The sequence below is a fragment of the Sapajus apella genome, unplaced genomic scaffold, assembly GCF_009761245.1.
Source record: "Sapajus apella isolate SASKATOON/1434 unplaced genomic scaffold, GSC_monkey_1.0 scaffold85, whole genome shotgun sequence".
NCBI classification, from domain to species: Eukaryota; Metazoa; Chordata; class Mammalia; order Primates; family Cebidae; genus Sapajus; species Sapajus apella.
Window position 1 is genome coordinate 8,868,819 of NW_022437025.1, and position 22,696 is coordinate 8,891,514.

General features: G+C 53.4%; 1 protein-coding gene across 1 annotated transcript in view; it reads right to left on the reverse strand.

Annotated features, from left to right (window-relative positions):
• WDR1 (WD repeat domain 1) overlaps positions 1 to 21,352 on the reverse strand; it is a 43,869-nt gene extending 22,517 nt beyond the window's left edge. The window contains exons 1-5 of the mRNA XM_032254207.1: positions 20,977 to 21,352; positions 20,439 to 20,560; positions 8,217 to 8,307; positions 2,780 to 2,927; positions 1,493 to 1,673 (exon numbers count right to left, since the gene is read on the reverse strand). Of these exons, the coding sequence (XP_032110098.1) occupies positions 1,493 to 1,673; positions 2,780 to 2,927; positions 8,217 to 8,307; positions 20,439 to 20,560; positions 20,977 to 20,992 (558 nt within the window). The 5' untranslated portion in view covers positions 20,993 to 21,352. The remainder of the gene's footprint in view (positions 1 to 1,492; positions 1,674 to 2,779; positions 2,928 to 8,216; positions 8,308 to 20,438; positions 20,561 to 20,976) is intronic.
• Positions 21,353 to 22,696: the final 1,344 nt, after the last annotated feature.

Here is a 22,696-nt window from a genome sequence, read left to right on the forward strand (position 1 = left end):
GGCAGGCAAAGGAGGCCCCACCCACAGCCGGCTTCTGGCTACAGGCTGCCATAGAAGCCTCTGAGCTACCTCCTCCTGCTCTGGACTGAGAAGGGGTGTGCACCTGACTCAGCATTACTCAGCCTACTCCACTGTCACTCCACCCCACCAAAGAAACACAGCCTTCAATACAGCTCCCAAAATAGCTACGTCTCCACTACCTACCCATCAAGTGGTGGCCACAGGAGCAGGGTCTGAGACCTACCTCGTGTTCAGCTGTATACAGGGGCTTCCCTATGCTTTCACCTGCCTGGCCAGGCTCAGCTCAGCCTGTGGCTTCACAACAAAATGAAGCCTGTTTCACCACAAACGGGCATCCTTGGAAAGCCCACCTGTACCCTAAGCCAAGAACGACCTCTGGAAGTTCTGTCCACTTTGTGGGTCCCGTCCTCGCCCTTTCCGGCTGCACTGTGCGGGTATTTATGATTCACGGCATGACGTCACTAAAATGGACAGTGTTCCTCAGTGAGCCACTTTAAGGACACGATCTCATAAATCCTCCATGAGGCAGACAGTAAAACCACTGACGGCCCCGAGAGAAGCCCCGAGACCTTGGTCCAATCTGCAAAAACAACCTCCTCCAGGGACATCCTTAGTCCCCAAAATGTGCGTTTCTGGGTGCGTTGTTCTCGTCCACCCTCGGTGCAAGCACAAGCAGGACTGGGAAAGCTAGGGCAGAGTGCAGGACCGTGCTGAGATAGGCTGCTGGGCTCGCCCAGACTCCTGCACTGCCGGGGCAGGGAGATGGCCAACAAAGATGCTCCGGACCTGCCAGGTGGCTGCTCCTACTTCAAATTTATAGTCAACACCCTAAGATGCTGCTGGCCCCTGCACACCCCCATCCTGCAGATGGGAGAAGTGAGGAGGCTAGATGAGGCCTAGGTACTTGTCTAAGGCAGGGCGCATGCGTGCCATGGGTCTCTGAGATGCTGCCATCTACACCCCAATCCTGCAGCACTTCACTGCTGCGTTTGTGGTACATTTCTTCCACAGACAAAGTATCTTTCATTCTAGCTGTCTGTCATGTCTCTGCCCTGTCTCTAGGGGAGGCCTGAGAGACCAATTTGGACATCCCGCAAGCTCATTTCCTCTGCCACTTTGGTGGCTCAGCTAATAGCAGGCCCTGCAGGCTCCCCTCCAGTCCCAGATGTTTGCCTGGTTACACAGCCTCAGGGAAGTCCCTGCCCCAACTCCCGACATGTGCACATCGGGCTAGGGCAAGGTCCTTCCTTGTGACAACCCCTCATGCCCAGCCGAGGGCCTGGGGAGGACAAGGGCCAGGTGGGGAGCCCTCCTTCTCTCTGCATACCCCTGTGAGCCCACTTCTGTCTGTGTATCATGGCATACGTGGCATGACCCATGGTCTCTCTGCCATCAGCATCTAAACAGGCTCAGCCTCTGCTAGCCTCATGTATAAACCACAAATTTCACTCAAAAAGAAAAGTTCACTTACACCAATTGTGAACTTGAACTTGAATGGGGGTCCCTCAAAGAACGCAGCGCAGTTATCGTCACTTCCTGTGGCCAACCGGTATGGCCGGCTTTGCTTGATGTCCACACTGTTGATGACTTTGTTGTGGCCGGTGATCTCGCCCACAGAAGAGCCACTATCCCACAGGAAGACTGCTCCGAACCTTGACACAACAAAAAGGATGGAAGACAAAAAAATCTCAATCCCAGAAGGTCAGAGAGCAATCTGATAGCTGAGCTGCCAGTGCACAGAGGATGGACTGACTGTCAGCAGGCAGCTCAGGACGCCACAGGGACAAGTGAGGGAAGCACTGGGGTTCTGGCTCCACGAGGCATTTGTCCACAGGACCCAAGAACCAGATGGGGCAGCGCCTGTGGGAAGGGACTGCACGTGTGTGTCTGTGGGGCCCCACGCCACAGGACCTGGGGCTACTTTATGGCTTCATCACTCTCAGCTATTAGATTGCTCTCCGATGACCGTCCTGTCGGGAGGAAACAGCTACCATCCCCTACAGGAATGGAGATGCCTTGCTCTTGGCTGACATTCAACAAAAGCGTTGTTTTAGTTACAATTTGCTACTGAATAAAGAAGGAATGAAGGCCAATAGGAATGACTTGAAAAACCATGGAAAAATACCTACTGGCACATGTATGAAAAAGTGCCTTTCAGTGAGGGACACGGACATGCCACTCTCAAGTTCAAGTGCTTATGGCCAGCCACGGTGCTGTAGAGGGAACCCTGACTGTTCTTGAATTTAAAAAACCTGGATTCCAGCACTGACCTCACTCACCAGTCACTAAGCCCCTGAGGGCTGGAGCCACCGAGTGGCACCCAGCAAGCATCACTGCCCTCACTCCTCCATCAGGGACACTTAGGGGAGGTACCCCGCTGGAAGAAAGTTTCGCCCTCCCTGGCAGCTTCATGGGGCAGCTGCTGTGAGGAACCCCAATGGAAGCAGTGTCACTCTTTCACTGTCCCCTTCCTGCTACCTGCAGGTGGGCATAAGAGCTGGTGTTCTAGGAGGCAAGGGACTCAGGACGTCAGAGGAGAGATGAGTGCTGGGCCCTGGTGACAAACCCAATGTGATGTGGCGTTCTGCCTTATGTGTGGCTAGAGCCAGCCCTAGCAAGGGCTGGTGCCTACTGGGAGCTCAACCCTCATGAGTTCAAGTTAGTACAGACACCACTGCGTCCCCGTCCCACCAGGGTCATGGCACATGGATGTGAGCCACGGGAACCAGGCAAGGAGGGGTTGAGAAGAGTGACTCACTTCTCTCTTCCTTCCCCGACCACGGCGATCCTCTTACTGTCTTCAGTCCAGGCAATGTCTTTGATCTTCCCGGCGAAAGGCTGGTACTCGTACTTCAACAGGTGCTCCTTCTGCGTGGTATCCCAGATCCTCAGCTTCCCAGACACATCTGTGGGACACAGCGGGGGGAGAGCCACATGTCACTGCCAGGCCAGGGCGATGGCCACAGGCCCACTCAACACCGCGTCTGGTTGCTTAGACTCTCTGGAGGGAAAGGCCTAGTGAAGAACGTGTCTTAGGGAAACGCTATATTCAGCCACTCTTAAGGCAGCGCCCGTGACTCCAGAGGCCTGCCATTTGGGGCCTCTGCATTTTGCCAGAAATCATCTGGATAACAAACCCTGCTTAGGCATCGGAAGCAGCCCAGGGACACATGATGGCAAAACTCCAATATGTCAGGAAGAAGTTTAGTTTCCTTACTGCATTTCTTTTCTTCTAGGGGCATCAGAATGACATGTGGGCCCCAGGCCACCTTTGTGCAATGAGACAACACTGGCTACACCTGCCTCTCCTGCGCAGCTGCTGCAGTGACTTCTGGAAATGAGGCACGTGGCTGTGAGGGCACAGCGGGCGGCTGCCCGGTGCGATGCCTGAGCGTGGCCTGGCGGCCTCCACCTGGGCCTGCAGACCTGGCTCCCTGACAGCGTGCTGCTGCCTGGCACATCAGCAGCCTCACTCACACACCGAGTGGCTCTGAGACTCACAGGAATCCAAGCGTAAGATTCTTTTGTGAGAGTAGGAGGTGGGTGTTGCGGGGGAAGGAGAACTGTACGCAGAACTTGAGGCTGATTCTCTTCTCACAGGAGCGTGGGCAGCCAATTGTAACAGAATCAACACTGGGGGCCACGTGCCCCCAAGCCCCCACCATGATCCTGTCACCAAGTACCAAGTCCTAATCCTGACACACCCTCTCCAAATGAGCACTGTGTTGGCGTGAAGAAATGAGAACATTCTAGACTAACTCTCAAGGTTTCACAGCTTAAAACTTCAGCCCCATCCTCTAAGCAGGTAAGGGCACCTGCCTTTCCACAGGATCCTCAGGCCACGTTAACACCCGACACGACTCTACAGCTGCTTCCAGTGAAAAAGAGCTTTTGTTTTCTCGGTCGGGTTGAGCAGTTCAAGGGAGGGCAGCAACTAAAAGCCAGGCCTTGGGAACAGGTGCCCTGGGTTCAAATCCAGTCTCTGCCACATAGAGGCTTTGTGGGGCTCAGCAAGCAATGTGGCCCGTGTCCTTATCCAGAGTGGGGAAATAACAGAGGTACCTCATGGGGCAGCTATAGGGTTCCACGAGTTAACACGTGCCAAGTCTCCAACTAGTCCTCAGTGCACAGCAAGAGCTCGTTATGAGTCAGGTGAGACTAGTCCACGAATTAACTGAGGCTCTGCACAGGCCACTGAAGATGCCTTGTTTCTGGGAAGACACACAGCCCAGGCCTAGACTGAGCCAGGCCCTGAGATTCGGGAGATGCACATAAGGACTGTCCTGCTCTCAGGCCAGCTGTGGGGACAGGCAAGAGGAGACGCCGAATCCAGCGAACAGCACTAACTAAGGGGAGTTCCAGAAGGGCCCAGGCCTCTGGGCCAGGTCCAGGAAGACCACCTGCTGTGCTGCCCGAGGTGAGTCCCAAAGGAGATCTGCTTAGTTAAGTCCTTTCACTGATAAAACGGGCCAGGCAGAGGGGAAAAAGAGGTCAGGAGAGGAAGTCGCTGGAGGCTGCAGCATTTGAGGGGAGCAGCGTGTGCAGGAAAGACATGCACCTATACTCAGGAGCATACATAACCACGCATGTACATGTGGCCACACGTGCACACATATGCAGACACATTCACACATGTACATGTGACCACATGGTCTGCCGTGCTCAGGCCCACCCAGGGCCCATGCTGCCCCATGGAGAAGACAGTGCTCTCCAGAACAAGGCAGAGGGCGTCCCACCCTTTCACACAGGCCAGCCCAGCGGTCCCACTTCCCTGGGCTCAGCAAGCCGATGCCTGCCCTGCCCATCAGCTCAGGCTCCATTCCAGGTCTGGCTTCCCAGTTGTTTTTCTACTGCCTCCCCTACCAGACCATCAGCCCCCTCCCGCTGGACCCTGTTTATTTATGTAATTATTCTTTGAAGCAGCTGAGGTAGGAAAGACAGTGGGACCTAGGGAGCAGGCACTCAGACCCCAGTCTAATGATGACAACCCTGATGAAGTTGCCAAACACTGACCGAGGGCCTGGGTGTCAAATCCCGTGCTGGAGGCAGAGCAGTGAACCCAACAGGCTAAGCGCCTGCCCTGCTAAGAGTCCAGAGGGGAGGGAGACAGTAAACGCACACCTTCAGTTATTTGTTAATCACCAGCCGTGCAGGGGAAAGAGTGAAGATGGGAAGGGCTCCCTCTCTCCATAAACTCACCGAGACAAAGGGCTGCACCAAGAAGAGCCCCTGTGCTCGGGCCCTGTGTTCAGGGCCGTACCCCAGAGCCAAGCCATCTCTGGTGGGCTACTTCTAATGGCCCCTTCCTCCAGGAAGCCTGCCCTGGGCCTATGGGCAAACCACAGGCCTGTCACATGGCCCTTACTGACTCCCAAGGCCAGCCTGGAACAATGGCCCCTGTGCTAAGGGGATGGAGCAAGGCAGACCACAAGCATGGAAATAACCTCAGGAAAAAAGAGACAGACCTGGGTCTGCCCCAGAAATAACCCCTGTACTCTGAGGACCGCCCCCTGGGAATGTGGGTTCCCAGAGGGCAGACCCACCACTGCATTCAATGCTGGAGGCTTCCAGGTGTGGGGCCCTTCCCAAGGTTCAACCCAGCAGTCATGAACCAGTTAGACTGACAGGGTCTAAAAATCCCGCAGAGGGCTGGAGCCAGCTGCTGGGTAACCCACTTAGTGGGCCAGCACAGCTCTTTCTCAGCCCCCTCCCTCCGAACCACTCCCCTCACCACACTATTTTTAGCCCAACTTCATCTCTGCAGCAAATGTCCCAGTGTAAGCTTTAACAATCGGTTTGCTCTACTCAAAGAAATGTATTAGAAACATAAAATGTGATCTCGTCCAAGAACACCTGGATCTGGGGATGGCCCAAAACTCCCCTGGCTCCTCCACAAAATCAGGGCACTTTTCAGGGAGGACAGCGTCCCACGATGGCCACTTATTGACGTGGTTTGTCCTTTGCAACAGTCTCCGCAACAGCCTTCCATTGATTTGTCTCATTGGACACCCTTCTGGGGACCAGGGAGAGGGCAGGCCTGGGCCTGCAGGCTCTCAGCTTGCAGCTGACAGGGCAGGGACACTGTGTCAGGCAGGGGCGGAGGCCTTGCCAACTGCATTCCTCTCCTGAAAAGAAACTTCTCAAAGTGCTTCACTCATGTTAAACATGTAAAAGACATTTGGGCCAAATCTTGGGGCTTTAAATGAAAAGGCTTTTTCTGGCAAGCAGGGCTTGGGGAAAAAATAAATCACAGAGCTAAATGAATCATGGGACGTAAATGAGAGCATGTTTTGCAGACGGAGTTTGAGAAGATCTAAACACAAAAACCATTACATGCCTACTATGAGCCAGACTCTGGGCCCGACCCTTCATCGTGACCATGGCCGACTGCCAGCAGCAGTCAGCCAGCTCACCCGGCGGCCTGGCTTCATCAGAACAGGGCCCCAGTTTTGTGACAGGTAATGGGTCACCCAGGGGTAAGTACCCATTAGTGCAAAAGCCGTGCTGGGCACATTCATGCCTTACCAGCTGCTTCACCACACCCTACAAGGCAGACACCAGCAACCCCAGTTTGCAGAAGAAAATTCAGGCCCAGGAAAGTGAGTTACTCAATTAAGCTTATACCGTTAGTAAGAGGCTGCCATGGTCTGAATTATGACCCCCAAAAGCATGTGCTGGAAACTTCATCCCCAATGCAGCAGCGTTTGGAGATGGGACCTAAGGAGAGGTGATGAGGCCATGAGAGCTCTGCCTTTGGGAACGAATATTATGGCAGGAGTGTGTTCCTGATAAAAGGACAAGCCTAGCTCATCTTCTCTCACCTTCTCTCTGCTCTTCCACCACAAAATGACACAGCAAAAGGCCCTTGACAGATGCCCAGCCCTTGATGCCCAGCCCCAAGAACCATGAGCCAATACATTTCTGTTAGCTGTAAATTACCCAGTCTGTGGCATTGTTATAACAGCACAAAACAAACTAAGAGCCAAACCCAGGTCTTTCCCAACCCCAAGGCCCACCATCTCCCACAAACCCTTCAGGATAGGCTGCTGTGCACACGCAGGGCGGTACAGGTGGAGGGCCAAGGCAAGCGTGAATCCCGCCCTCCATGGCATGCATTAATCCCGCCCTCTCCTACTGCTGCTTCGCTCTCTCAGCAATGCGGTCACAGCCGTCACTCTCTAAATAGGCTGACGGGGTCCACATCAGCTTCCTCACTTGGCCTCCCTGGGCTGCAGATGGCTAGGGAAGGCGGTAGGTAAGTATCTGTAGAGCTTATGAATGAATGAGTGACTGAATGAATGAATGGGCCACCACTCCATAGGGAGTACCACTCTCACTCCTGTGCCTCTTGTTCCCATCTGTAAATAGGAAAAGCTCTATCTCAAAGAACCAAGTGAATAAACAACATCCTTCAAGAGGAAAGGTCTCTCCACCCTCGCCTTTGCCTAGCCTCCCACTGAGCCACACAAAAGCCCAGGCTGCGGAGAGCAAAGGCTCAGTCCGCAAATAAAACATGAGCACTTGACTGGAGGCCAGCACTGTGCTAGGTACTGGAAAAGGAGCAGTGGGTAAGGATGACGCCAAAAAAAAAAAAACATCAATTCTCTCTCTCTCTCACACACACACACACACACGGGCCACACAGGTTCCAGTGCATCATGCCATGGCTTCCCACGAAAGGTCCCTAGCCAACCTCCCGGTGACCTTTCTGCTGACCTGCAAGCTGGGACTAACTGAAACATTACAAGCTAGAAAGTGTACTTTCTATTCTAGAACTAAGGCAGTTTTGAAAAGGGGCATTTTGGTAGCTTATACGTGGGATGTCCAATCTTTTGACTTCCCTGGGCCACAGATAAAATACACTAATACTAATGATAGATGATGAGTTTTAAAAAAATGCAAAAAACCCCTCAGGTTTTAAAAAGCTTACGAATTTGTGTTGGGCTGCATTCAAAGCCATCCTGGGCCACATGCAGCCTGTGGCCACCAGCTGGACAAGCCTGCCTTATACGTTCCTTGTGAGCCTCAGCTGAAACTACACTTGCTCCCTCAACTAACCCGCCACCCCCACCCTGCTCCTCCACCCCCACCTCCCTCCTCCCACTCTCCCAAGGCCAGAAACCCAGCTTTGCCCTGGGTCCTGAGATCTACCCAGGCCCCCACAGGTGTCCACGAGCCTTGCCCCCATACGGTACCTCCGGAGGCGATGTAGAATCCGCTGGGCGAATACTTGGCCACCACCACCTGATGGGCGTGCTCCGTGTAGATGTCGGCAAGGGCTGGGTTCTGCAGGAGGAGACCCGGAATGAAGAGAAGGAATGGAGAAGCAGCCACGATTCCAGCTCTCCACATCAACAGATTTGGGGTGAAGGGGTGTACCAAGAAACACTGAAGCTAAAACGTTCATGAAGAAAATTGCAGAAGCATATCTACTTGCCTACATACCTACTGCCTGCCTACCTATCTCTAGGTGAGAGAAATTTATGTTACTTTAATTCAGTTTCTTTAGTCGATGATTGTAGAACAAGGTAAGTTTTTCCATGTCTGCTTTTCTGTACTTTTCATAATATGGAACAAGCATATCTGTTAAACACATACACAAAACAAAAGCGTCATCAGAGAAAGAAGCCATGGTTCTAATTCCACCATTTGCGGGAAGCTGCATTCATTCCAGTGCTCTGTTCTCTTTCCAAGCTAAGCCTGCCCTGTTCAGGACCAGCTTGCCTGGCTGCCAATTAATGTCCGACCCCGAACACGGCGCCTGGCTGTGCTGGGCAGGAGCAGAGCAGGACGAGCTGTGGGAACCCTCTCTGTCAAAACCCTGGGTTTGGAAAGAAAAGTCGATTCCCCACTCCCTTTCACAGCACAGATCGAAGGCTGGGTGGACTATGTGGCAAAAACAGGGCCAGCATTTGAGACTAGAAGCATCTTCAGCAATGAGGTTTTAACATGTGCTAAAAGTAGATCCCTGCACCTCCCTCCCCACACGCGCACGCGCATGCACACACACACACACACATGTGTGCGCACACACAAGCAGGAGGCCTCAACAGACATACACTGGGCTGCTCTCAATTTGTCTCCACAGTGAAGCTTTCTTTCAGGAGGGAATAAAGACATGGCCATCTAATCTCTGATACCTGCTGTCAGCTTTTTACAAACCTAGTGCTCTTTGAAAGAGTCAGCTTCCCGCCGGCTTGAAGCTTAGGACACATCAGATTCCAGTGAGGCTGCCTGGGTATGCCTAGCATGCCCCCACCTGCTGCCACCCCAGCCCTCATCTCCCTTAGACCACTCCACAAGACCAGAGGGGCCTCCAGGTCACAAGAACACCACACTACCCCTATCTCATGAGACTGAGACCAGAGAAGCACACACCCCAGTTCCAGCCCACCTTCAGCCATCCTGTTTAAGCTCCACGTCTCTGTGCAGGCTGTGCCCTTGCCCAGCACCTCTCCCTGCCTGTGGACGCCTACTCACCCATCAGGCCTAACACGAGCATCCCCTCCTCCATGAAACCTCCGAGTACAGCCCAAGCTATCTGTATCACTCTTCTGTGCTTCCAGATCATTTAACAGGTCCCCAGGGATGGCACAACACACATCGTAGTCCCTAGCATTCCTGTCCATCTCCTCCAACTGTGCTGTGACCTGCTTAACATGATGTTTATGTCACTAGCCATCTCAATAAGTGGTTTTGGGGAGAAAAAAATAAGTTTATGCAGGCCTTCTCTTTCATCCCTAAGACTAAATACAGCATTAAGTGATTAACAATAGACAACTGTCACAAATTAATCCATTTTCAGATAATCATTTGCCAGTGAAATTAGAATGTTATCAAGGTGTCTATCCAAAGATATTAGGAATAACAAGCACATGAAACAAAGTGCTCAGTGTCATTAGTCTTGGGAAATGTAACTCAAAACTAGAATGGAATACCACTCAATACTCATTAGAATCAATAAAAGATTGACCTCACCGAGTACTGGCAAGGATGGAGGGGTGGGGACACTGGAATGTTCACACACTGCTGGTGGAAATGCAAAATGGTACAGCTGGAAAAGAGCTGGGCAGGTTATTTACAAACCTAAACATACACTACTCACACAAAACACTAGCAATCCCACTCTTAGGTATCCACTCTGGAGAAATGCAAGCGCGTGTCCATCAAAAGACACATGAGCAAAGTTCACAGCTTTCTTTGCAGTGGCTAAAAACTGGCAACACCCAAATATCCATCTACAGTTGAACAGAGAAACATGCAACTTACATGCACTCCACACCACAGTGCTTAGTGATACAGTGGGGCAAAGTGCAAATGCACTCAGAGCAGCTGTCCATCTCTAACCCATAAGCAAAGTGAAAAAGCCAGACAGAAAAGACTACACACTACCTCTCCCCTCACATGGAAGATGATCTTAGAAAAGGCAGCCCCATGACAGAAAGCAGATAAGCAGCTGCTGGGGGTGAGGGTAGAAGGGGTCGGAGGGCACCTTCCAGAGTGGCGGGAATGTTGTCATGACTGGGGTGGTGGTTACAGGTCTGTATCGATATCTGTCAAGATCCAAGCCATACGCTGAATACTGACAAATTCAACTGTATCTAAATTACACCTCAATAAAACTAAGATGCCTGCTATCTATCAAATGTCTGCCCAATCCAACCCTCTCCCACTTCAATTAGTCCTTTATATTCTGACATTGACAAATCCCAACCCAAAGCACCTGGCAAAAAACCATCCAGCTAACAGGCAGCCCCTTCAAGACAATGTTTGGTGTCTACCCACAGCTGACTGGGGCAGGGGGTCTCACGCTCACATACAGGGGCACACCACCCATCCCAACCGACAGATGTCAAGGCCGACGCCTCATGGGCTCTCCCAGCCTGAGTGACCTCCTCCCCAGACCGTGCTACCTTACAAAGGGTGGGGTTCCCACGGGCCCTTGGTTGGGGAGGGTATCCAGAGATGGAAGATGACTAGGAAGGGGCATAAGAGGAAGTTCTCCTAAAAATTCCTTCCCCTAAATGGTCAGGGCTATGTGTAAAAACCCCAAAGGGCACCAGAATCCTGCCAGCTGATGAATCACTCACTCTCGTTTGTATTCTAAATACAACTGGGTCAGCGGTGGGGGCCGAGATACTCCAAACTGCAGATAATGACTTACATCTGAGTCAGAGCAGCCTCCTCCCCAGCTCCTCAGCTCGCAGAGGGAGGCTGCTTACTACAGCCAGAAAGACACCTCCCACCCCCACGTGTCACTCGGCCTGTGAGGCTCCCTCCCGATCAGCTGGGTCGAGATGGCACCCTGACACCCTCCGTGTGCCCCTCTCTCCCCAGCCTCCTCCCTCTCCTGCCATCTTGGGAAAGAATAAGATTGGGGGTTGACAAGTTTATGTGGGGAAAAACTCTGGAATGGGGAATACAAGACAGGGAGGGCAGGAAGCCAATTCCAAGAGCTGCAGTGCTGCTGTGGGCAGAAGTTCCATCTTGCCATCTCCCTGGGGGCCTGGGGGTGACCACTGTGATCAGTCTTGGAGTTGCCACCCAGGGACACCCCTCCTCCCAGGCTTTCTTCTCGTGCTGCTGCAGGCGGGGCCAGCTCCGGCAGTGGGAGGCTGTTGTTTGGTCCTTACCCCAGGCCTGCCCGGTTTTCCTTGCCAACTCCTAACCCACCTTCTCTACACCTCCGCCGTTTTCAATGCAGTCTTCCTGTTCCTCCTGGGGACAGCGATAATGGCTTTGGAATTCATCTCCGTCCTCCATCAAGGGCCTTCAAATCCAACCCTAACTACCTCATGGCCCAGCTTGCAACCTACCCTTCCTGAGCTCCCCTCAGTCACCTTCAGGCTTCAGCCCACTCACCACTGCCCTGCTGCCTCTGTGATGTTGCCAGCCACTCCTCGGGCCAGCTACCCCAACCCATGGCCCTCACCCACAGCTGCACCCTCGAGGACAGAACAAGTGCAGCCCCTCTGCCTTGCTGCCCCAGACCCCTTCCCTGGTGGCCTCCCCACCTGGGGGCCAGGGTCGGTGATGAGCTTGGGCTGGGATGAGGCCTCGGGACAAGCCTCAGAATTCTGCCACTACCCCTGGAGGAGGCCAGGGGGCCTCCAGGGACACGATGGACACCAGCCAGCAATCAAGGAGTCACACACGAAATGCAGACCCAGGACCCACGGACGTTGGCAAGTGACAGCACGTGGGGGCACCCGCCCGTGCCACCACAGGGCTGGTTCAAGGCCCAGTGGTGCCCATTTGAAGCAGAAGCTTTGGACTTGACCCTGGGAAGTCATTCCGCTCTGTCACACCCTCCTCAGGTCCCACCAGCCCCACCTCCCACCTGTGCTCTGAGGCATCCTGCCCAGGAATAGCCAGTCTGTTTCTGAGAATCCCGTTAAATGGAAAACCTAAACAAACTTCCCCCAGCACCTGTACAATTTCTGTCCCGCCTGAGACTCACTATAATACACAGGCCATGCAAACAAGTGCACAGAAGGGACGGTTATTTAACTGTGCTATGCCCCAGGCAGCATCGATTACCATTACCAAGCCCTGAGCTTCCCAAAGCTCTCTTACATTCCTATGCCCTCCCAGTTTCAGGTGGTGATGGAGGGATCAGAGGTCACTACTCCAATTTACAGGTAGGCTGTGCTGAACCTGGGTCCTGGGGCTTGGGTCTCAAGGCTTGGCACTGGTATCTCAGCCCCTGGTCCACAGTGAACCTGATGGAACATACTAGAAAGTTGGAGATACCTGCTCAAGCAAAAAACATTTCAGCAGTTGATGACACAGCACTGCCGAAGGGGCCTCCTGTGCTCTCCTTTAGCTGCCGACTGTCCCCGGGAACCCCAGAGAAAGCCTCAGGTGTCGTCCATGGTCCACCCAGGCCAAGTGACCACGAGCTTCCAGGGAGGACACCGGCTTTCTAAATACTCCAAGCTCTTGCAAGCAACAGAGGCTGAAAGCCATTACTGCTGTAGCTGACCTGCGTAAACACAACTGGCCAGGGTTTTTCTGTCCACTGGTGACCACAACTAAGGCCAAGGCTGAATAACAACACAAAAGCTCCAAAGCAGGAATGTAAAGTAAACCTCTGCAACACAACTCCTCCTCCTAATTAGCTTCTAAGACCCAGGCAAAGGCCCTCTTGTCCAAGAAGCCTTCACTGATGCTCCAAGCTAGAAATGGTCTCTCCCACCCTGAACCCCCACCTTCCCTGACTCCCACCCCACTGGCCTCACTAGTTTCCCCCTTGGACTACACATCATTTTTGCCCCACTTGCCTTCTGCACTACGTGGACCCCACGGTGGGCAGGGCTCACACTTGATTCACCACTGCGACTGCCAAATACCCACAAAGACCAGAACTTGGCTGGAGCCTGGTAGCTGTTTATGAAGAAACAAATCCCCACTGGCCACTATTCACTCTCAGCCAGGCCCTGGGTGGACCCATTAGTGGATTCTCTCCAAAACCTCACAACACTCGCTGTAAGGAAGGTAACTGCATAATCCCACATGACAAAGAAACCAAGGCAGACACTGGGCGATGAGCCCCAGGCCAACCAGCTGGTAAGCTACAGGGCCAGGACCTGAACTCAGGGCCAGCTGCTCTGGACTCACCATGGGTTATGAGCAGGTAATTAATAACACGGTGAGTCAAGGGATGTACTGAATGCTCACTACCTTCATGCCATCCTAGGTCAAGCCACTGAAAATCAGGAACCTTCTGTGGCGGCCTTTACTCCTCCCTGTGGTTTTGTTCTGTTCCTTATGGTTGGTCCCAATGTTAGATGCTTTAACTCAGAGTAAAGTCTGCACTGGCCAACCAACTGCGTGCTTCCGGACTGTGTGCAGGCAGCTCCTTGAGCTGGCGGAGGGCAGGGGTGCTCACCCACAGGCCGCCACACCCTGAACGACTATCCCTTCCTGCCTCCCAGCTCGGCCTCAGCTGCCTTGAAACAGGCCTGAGGGACTCACTGTGTGGCCCCACACAGCGGTATCCCTCACTGGACTACGTGTGGGCAGGACACTGCCACCTCCTTTTTAAGTCTTTCCTTTTCTACACCCCACCCAGGGCCCACCAGGGCCTCACCGATGAGCCACAAAAGTAGACCTGGGGGTGGCTGCCAGAGTTCAAATCCCAGCACCTTCCAGAGCTTCAGCATCCTCACCTCTCAAGAGAGAGGAGGGCATCCACCCAACAGGGCAGTCAGGAAGACAAATGCAGAGGTACCTGTCAGAGCCCGCGCAACCTTTTGAAGATGCTTTGCCAATTAGCCTGGTTAAATCATACACGGACCACATAACATTTCTCCCTCTCACAGACATGGAAACAGAAGAGGCACGCACACCAAGTGTCAGCCACAGACCAGCACAAAATGCACTCAGCAAAGACCAGCGAGGTGTCAGGGGTATGCGCTGGACTGGACAGTGGGGCGAGGGTAGGGGTGGGATGCTGGCCTTTCTCTGGGTGAGACCCTGGAGCGCAGGCAGGACCCACGTGTAGAAGTGACAAGCAAATGACCAAAGCTGAGGACCTGCAGGTCTAAGGAACAGAACATCGCCAGGGCAGGGAGTGTCTGCCTGCCACTGTGATGGTGAAGAGGTATAGAGGGGGCCTTTCCTGTGTCCACAGCTGTCCCTAACAAGGGCCTTGCAGAAGGTGGTCACACTCCAAAGCAGCATCTCCAATCACTCTTGGGCAGGGCCATCTCTCCACTAGTCCCAAGCATGAGGCTAAACCTTTTCTCTGACCTCAAAGATGACTTCAGTATCCCTCCCCTTACCTCCAATACGGCAAGAAACGTACCAAAAGCAACCCATAGGAGGCCAGAGTGGAGCTAAGAGGACCCAGGTACACATGCTGCTTCCTGTCGGGTCTCCCCCACCTCTGCTGTGTGTCTCCACGCTCCTCCTGGAGAACTCTTACTCATCTTTCAAGACCCAACTCAAATGTGCTGCTTCTCCAGCAGCTGTTCCCACTACTCTGTGGCACAGCTGGCTCCTCCCTCACATGCCCCAAGCACCCAGGGCATTGTTCTTTTGAAGCACTTAAGCTGGTGCCTTTGAAGGTTCTTTACCAGAGTTTTCAACATTGGCACCCCTGGCATTTGGGGCCGGATAGTTCTTGGTGGAAGGACAGCCACGTACCTCGGAGGATGTTTGGCAACGTCCCTGACTTCAGGTACTAGGGAACAAAGATGCCTGCAAACACTGCCAGATATCCCTCAGGGAAATGAGGTGGGGAAAAACCACCCCTCCCTGAGAATCACTGATTTTAATCCCGGTGCTCTGTGGCTTCGGTATGGCTTGGCAAGACAGGGGTTTAGTGAACCTGTGTTGGAAACGTGAGAGCCAGAGGTGGCTGCACCACCCAAAGAGGACCTGCAAGTGATGCCTTCTTCATCTCTGAGCAGCTTCCTAATTGGCCTCCCTGCCTCAGATCTTACAGAACTTCTCCCTACTGCAGACTTGATCTGATTACTTGTCTGCAAGACTTTTTAATGGTTCCAGTGGCCTTCAGAGCAGGGCTGGGCTATGGTAAGGCTGTGCGAGCTGCCTGCCACCACTGCACACTAGGACCTCCCCAGCCTGGGTCCCGTGCACTCCCCTCACACTCAGTGCCACAGTCACAGTCCCTAAGCACCTGGCCCTTCGGGCCTCCCAGATGTGGTCTGCTCTGCAAGGAAGGAGCCCCGTGTCCTGCTGATGGGCACCCGCAGCCACTCAGATTCTTCTGAGATGAAGGCTGCCCAGCGCCCTCTGCTTCCCCTGCCGTCGAGTAGTCAGACTGAAGGCCTGGAGGTTCCTGGCTCTGCACCTGGCAGGTGCTGCTGTCTGCTGGTTTCTGCCCAGGTGATAATCCAAACGCACCACTTCCTTCTGCCACCTAGAGTTCATTTCACTCCCACTCAGGACAGTGAGCTCCATGTGGGCAGGGCCTCCATCCTGCACCCCCATAGGCTGATTGGCCATCTGGACACACTGCAGGGACTCGGCAGGCATGCAATTCCAGAGAGGAAGCCAGGTCAGTCCGCAAGCCCTCCATCCCACCACGATTACTTCCAGGCCGCAGGCAACACAGCAGAGTCCTCTGCACGTGAATGGTGGCAGATGGCACCAAGGGAAATAAGAGTGAGCCCAATATCCCCCGACTTGGTCTGCACCCTGTTCAAGGAGAAAAGTGCACTGACACTGCGCCTGGGCTCACAGCAGCATCAAATTGCTAGAAACCCTGCACTCCCAGAAACTCAATTCTACAAACATCACTTTTCCAAATGCGTATTTTAGTTTTGGAATCTAGGAACTGGATACTTTAAAAAGCAGGCCCCAAACCTGCCTGCATGGCAAATCTGCTGGCTGCCTGGCAGCACACAAGAGGACCTCTGTTGTAAGGCAAAAGCTGTTTTTTTTTCTAAGCAGGGTCTACTGGCACTATAGGCTGGATAATTATCATTGTAGGATGGCCCTGTGCCTTGTTTAGAATCACAAGCAGGTTCCTTCAGTCACTGGGGGTGACCCTTCCCAGTCTTTGCACAGAGGTCCTAAGAGGCAAAGGTAATACAGGCAGGGTAAGGTAATCTGGAAGGAACCACCCCAGACTCAGGTACCAGCACCTGCAGGAAGCATAGACCACCCATCCCTTCACCGTGGGGAAGTAACGTCTCAACAGTGTACACGTGGTTCACTGGAATCCTATTCTTGGAGCTCTCTCCTGGAATATTAGTTTCTAGATGGTCACTGTCATAGTCTTTCACTCTGCAGAGCAGAGTGGCCTCTCCAGGTGAGGCAACGGGATGTGTTCAAAGAAATAGATAGGAAACACCCTTTTACTACAAGCTTAAGAAGTCCCATTATGCTGGGTTTATAAAATAGCTATTAAGTCAACAAAATAAATGACAGAGGGAGCTCCAAGTGGAAAGCTGGCAAGGGTGCTCGCTTGTTAGGTTTGAAAGGTGGATTCCACAGAACTTAGGTCCGGCAATCCAGAGCTGAGCTTTCCCTATTCTCCTGCAGTAAGCCCTCAGTAGCTGCCTATTATTTTCACGACACGGCCTGGTCTTTCAGGCTCCTTAATCAACGAGTAACTCACTAAGCACCTACTGTGTGCCAGACACACTTCTAGGTGAGGACATGGCAGTGACTGAAACAGAGAGGGGAAAGCCCTGCTTGCCTGGAGCTGATGTCAGTTAGGGGAACAGGCAGATACTTATGTACACTTGTAGGTAGCATTGGCTTGTTAGCTTGCTTTCTACTTATTGTCAGAGAAGAGAAGGCTGGAGATGAAAAATTCTATCCAGGGGAAGCCCCTCTACTAAGGTGATGACATCTAAGTAGACACCAAAGGGAAAGGTCCAGGGTGGTGGCTCATGCCTGTAACCCAGTACTTTGGGAGGCCAAGGCAAGTGGGTCACTTGAGGTTGGGAGTTCGAGACCAGCCTGGGCAATGTGGTGAAACCCCACTTCTACTAAAATACAAAAAAATTAGCCAGGCGTGGCAGTGTGTGCCTGTAGTCCCAGCTACTTGGAAAGCTGAGGTAGGAGAATTGCTTGAATCTGGGAGGTGGAGGTTGCAGTGACCCAAGATCATGCCACTGCACTCCAGCTTGGGCGACAGTGAAACTCTGCCTCAAATTAAAAAATAAAAAGAAACCAAACGGAACACAGGGAACAAGCCTTGCAGCTATCTGAGCAAAGAAAGTCCAGGCGAAGGCAATAACCAGCAGGTCTCAAGACAGATGTGTGGCATGTTCCAGAAGCAGCAAGGAGGCAAGTGTGCCGGAGCCTAGAGAGAAGAGGAGTTGTGAGGCGAGGCCGTGTTAAGGACTCTGGCTTTTGCTGAGGTGGGAAGCCACTCAAGGCCGGTCTTGTGTTTCAACCACTCCAGCTGCAGTGTTGCAAACAGACCCCAGGGCAGCAAGGGTGAAAGCAGGGAGAGCTGTTTGGTTTTGGGGAGTTTGGGGGGCAACAATTCTGATGGGGGAAGATAGCTTAGTTGGGGGTGAGGGCAGAGGAAGCAGGGTAAGTCTGTTAGATTCTGAAGATACTCTGAATGTGAAGTCAGAAGGATTTGCTAAAATTAAATGTGGCACAGAAGTGAAGTGGGGAGTGAAACAGTAGTCCAGGATTTGGGGCCTGAACAGCTGGAGGAATGGAGTTCCCTTTTGGGGAAGAGCACATGGGAAACTCCAGTTTGGCTTGGGGTATGTATGTTGAGTCTGAGATGTCAGTCACACCTGTTAGATCCTCCATGATCTGGTCCTAATCTCCTTTTCTCCCCTCTTCCCTCTCCGAGCCTACATTCCGACCAGACCATCTTCCTTCCTATACCCTGAATGGTCATGCCAACTCATGTTGCTTTTTTTTCCCCCAAAAGTACTTTGCCCTAAAAAAAAAAAAATCTGACCCACTTTTACTTGAGTACCCAGTCCACTCATCTAACCAACAAGAGCCTCAGTGTCTGATCTACATCCAGCCCAGGGAGGGCTGTATTAGTAGCATCTCGTGCTGACCTGGCATTGCGGAAACTTAAAAATAGATGAGAAGGGAAAGAGGGTACCCCCTCAGGAGAAAATGGCAAACCACAGGGAAGGAATAAGAATACAGATCTCAGAAACAGGCAGGATGGGTTTCACAAGCCAGAAAATACACCCTGCAAAGGGGTGCCTGTCCCTGAATGGCCTCTCCATTGGTAGCAGTTCCAGCTACTGGCCTACCTCATCTTGCTAACTCTGACTCCTCTTTAGAGTAACGGGCCCATGTGGGGTGGAAAGAGATGCTGCGGTTTAAGAAGCTAGCACAGGGCCAGATGCATAGCAGGTACTTTATGTGAGGTCCCCTACCTGGAAATTAAAGTGGACTGCAATGACAGGGAAGGCCTTGCTAGGGGCAAAACTAAATATCCTACTGCTCTGTATCCCCGAGGATGCTTTAGTGCATTTTATTTGCCAAACTACCACATATCCCTTTAGGGCTGTCACAATTTTTATTTTGACAAAAATCTCAGGACTTTCCTCCGGAGACTTCCAGGTCATTACGATTAGATCCTGGTGATGTTTCTCCAGTTCTAAGCAAGGAAGTTTGTCTTTCTAGGAATCTGTGTGATTAGCAATTTGTTAGCACCTTTAAAGCACATTCACACCCACCCAACCCCTCATTTGAGGTGCCCAGCAATTCTAGGCAGATAGAGCTCTGTCTTCCAGCAGAGAACAGCAGCAATTGGCTGGCTTAACCAGACAGATGGGGGGCGGGCAGAGCCTGCAGCTCTTCAGACCAAGAGGCTTCTCCTTTCACAGAGCAGGAAACTGAGGCCCAGATATGCTTCATTCTCTCATTCCCTCAGCCAGTTGCGGGCCTCCTGAAAAGTCGTGTCTGACCAACAAGGGAAATCAGGCTGACTTTAACTTAACAACCCTGTATGCCTATGGAATCAACCAAATCATACACCTTTTTGCCAGCCGCCCCACTAAGCACAGCATAGGAGAAATCCCCCAGTGGCCGTGCTGGCACCTCTAACTCACACCCAATTCCATCACTCAGGCTGAGGAAGGGAGAAGCAACATCTAAGTGTGTAACCCAGGAAGGGAGGGAGGCTGACAGGCAGACTGGGTCATCCCAGTAATTACAGGGGAATAACATGAACTTGCAAGGATTTCCCAAGGAGCTGGCTCTAGAAGCCTTTTCAGCCTGGGTACCGGAGGCCTGCAGAGATGATTCATGGGAACACACTGCTTCCTGTTTTTGCTTTGGGGCTCAGATCTACGGTGGCAGATCAGGCTGGCTCAGAGGCTGGGTGTTTGTCCGGGCTCTGCCACACTGGAAGACCGGGGTATTAACAGTGAGTTAGCTGAGTGCCATTCAGTCACTGCTCAACGTGCAGCAGGCACCGCTGGACTTGAGGGACGCCAGCAGCTCATTCCAACCGCCCAGGCAGCAGGGAAGTGGGGGTGGTCATCATCTCATCATCTGTTTTACAGACGAGGAAACTGGGGCTCAGAGAGGCCCAACTCGCCAATCTTCTCAAGGTCATGCAGCAGCCGAATGGGTCAGTCTGATCCCTCAAATCCGGGGCCCTTGCTTTTAAGTAACGAATTAATCTGATCTCCCATCCACGTACTAACCAGGCCTGACCCTGCTTAGCTCCCGAAATCAGAGACGATCCGGCGCATTCAGGGTGCTATGGCCACAGACAGAAGCAAACTAAGCCTCAGTTTCCTCATCAAGAAGGGGCAGAAAGGAGCCTGGGTGAATCTGAAGCTGGCTTCCGGGGCTCCGAGGTGTGGCTCCCGGTAGAGGGGGCGTGGCGCCCTCACCCTCCTCGGGCCACTGCACAGGAGGTGGGGGTGGAGGAGGAGGAGAATTCCCCCATCCCAAGGTGGCTCTGGAGCGGAACCGCGCCCAGGAGAGGGGGTACTCACGTCGATGTTCCTTAGGATGACGCACTTTCCATTGGTGTACAGAAAATTGTTGCCCTTAGGGTCGCCGCCGATGATTTTGGAGACGCCCCTCTCCACCTGGGGGAGGCTGGCGAACACCTTCTCTGCAGAGACACAAACGCGGCGGGGCACGTCAGGGCAGCCCTGGGCAAGCGGGGACGACAGGGACTGGAGGGAGAAGAGGCCCCGGACCGGTCTCAGCCGGTCACCTGTTGCCTGCGCCTGGAGGGCAGCCTCCACTTTCCACCAGCGCCAGGGACCGCGCGACTTCCTGGTCCGCGCCCGGGGCCAGGCCCTTTGGGGGCAAAGGGGCTCCTCCGGCGTGGCCCGCGGCGCCAAACTGGGGGCGCCCCCAGACGGGGGGTCCCGTCTCGCACCCCCGGAGGACGATTCCGGCACGCCTCCGGCCCGCGCCCGCACCTCTCCCCCGCGCCAGGGACCACCGGCACCGCGCGGAGGGCCGGGGGACCCAGCCAGGGCATCGTGGCGGCCGCTTGGGAGCCCGAGCCGCGGCACTTACTGATCTCGTACGGCATCCTCGCCCACTTGTTACCGCGTCGCGCTCGCCGAGAGCCTCCCGGGCCTGCCCGCGCTGGGAATCACACCTCACCGAGGCACAGCCGGAGGACTGGGGCCGGAAGGCGGCGCCGGGCGTGCCGGGCGTGGAGGGGGCGGTCCGAGGCCGGGGCTCGGAGGCCAGCTCGCGCCTGCCCTGCGCGCTGCCGCTGCGGACGCCCCGAACCCGGAAGCGCGGCCCCGCGCGCGGCTCGCCCCCAGCTTTGACCATATATAGTCAAGCACTCGGTTCGGCGGCTGAGGCCCCGGCGAGCCTGCGCGGACCCGGCACGCCCCTCCCCCGCCGGCCTCGCCCCGCCCGCCGGGCCCGCCCCGGAAGTGACGTTTCCACGCCCCGCGGGCCCTTGAAAAGGCGGCGCAAGCGGTTGGCTTCGTCAGAATCGGCTGGGGAAGCAAAAAGCGAATGTTATGCTGCTCTTGGGTTTTAGTAGCGGCTGGGCTCTTGGGAACTTCTCTTTCTGGGGTTTAGAGGCGCTGAAAGCACGGGCGGGCTTTGGTGGGGTCCTGGAAAGCCCCTTCTGTACTTGTGACCGCGTGGCGGGCGTTCCCCGGCCTTTGCTTACGGACTGGCTCCGGGCCTCCACGAGCCGCCAGTCTTCCTGCTACTCGGGTTATGTAAACAGAGGGAAGCTTTTTCTTTTTTTAAAACACAGTTAGATGCTTGCTCTTGAAGTAGTTGCTGGTACCAGGAACTTAGGGTTTGCTCTTTGCAGGGCCCGAATTCGTGCTGTTTCTCAACTTGAAGAGCTTTGAAGTCAAAAAAGGGGGGCGCTTGTAGCTTTTAAGGAAGCCAGAGTGTATTTTCTAAGAAAGCAAAGCAGAAACTCCACTCTTAAAATTGGGGTGGTGCCTCTGTTGTCAGAGCAGGGGCTGTGAAGTGTCTAAGCTTTTCAGTCTCACCTTTCAGTAGGGTGGGTGCAAGCTTTTTCTCGGGGCTGTAGGGAGCTAGGAGAATTGTAAAAACGGAAGCAAAGCACCTGGGGATAGCTAAACGTGAAACCCGGCTCTGATGATTCCTGCTTGCTTTAATCTGGAAGGTCTGTTCTGCTTAGGAACGTATCTGGTATCCGGGTTAATCTCGCTGCCTGCTCCAGAACAGCCCTCTCTCATAACTTGTCTTTGTTAGTGCCCATGTTTCTTATCTCCTATCTTCCCCCGCATTGTGGGTTCTCCAGGTAGCAGAGCAATCCTTTCGAAGCGGGAAATCTAACCACTTCAGCTTACGTCTCTAGGGGCTCCAAGTTTCATGAAGTAGAAGCTAAAGTCTTGAAAACGGCCTACTAGGCCTTTAGGTGATGGCCTGTTGGTCACTTAAGAGTTCCCTACTGTTCTCTCCCCTTATCTGAGTTTTATTTTCCTTGGGTACTGGCCTCGGAGGCTGTTTTCCTGCAGGCTGTCTTCCCGGAGATCTGGCTGACGGCTGTGTCCTTCAAAAGTATTTCATTGCTCAAATGTCACTCGAGCGTCACCTGTCTCGACTGCCTTATTCTAAGTTACAACTTCAACCTCCTGGAAACAGTTTCTCCCTCCCTCTTTTCCTATGACTTGTTGTCTCAAGAATATCCCTGACACCTGGAAGCTGCTCCCAGGGATGACTACCCTCCCTACCCACAATCATTAATCGGGAAATAAGATGTGAGGGTGGCTTTTACTGAGGGGCAGTG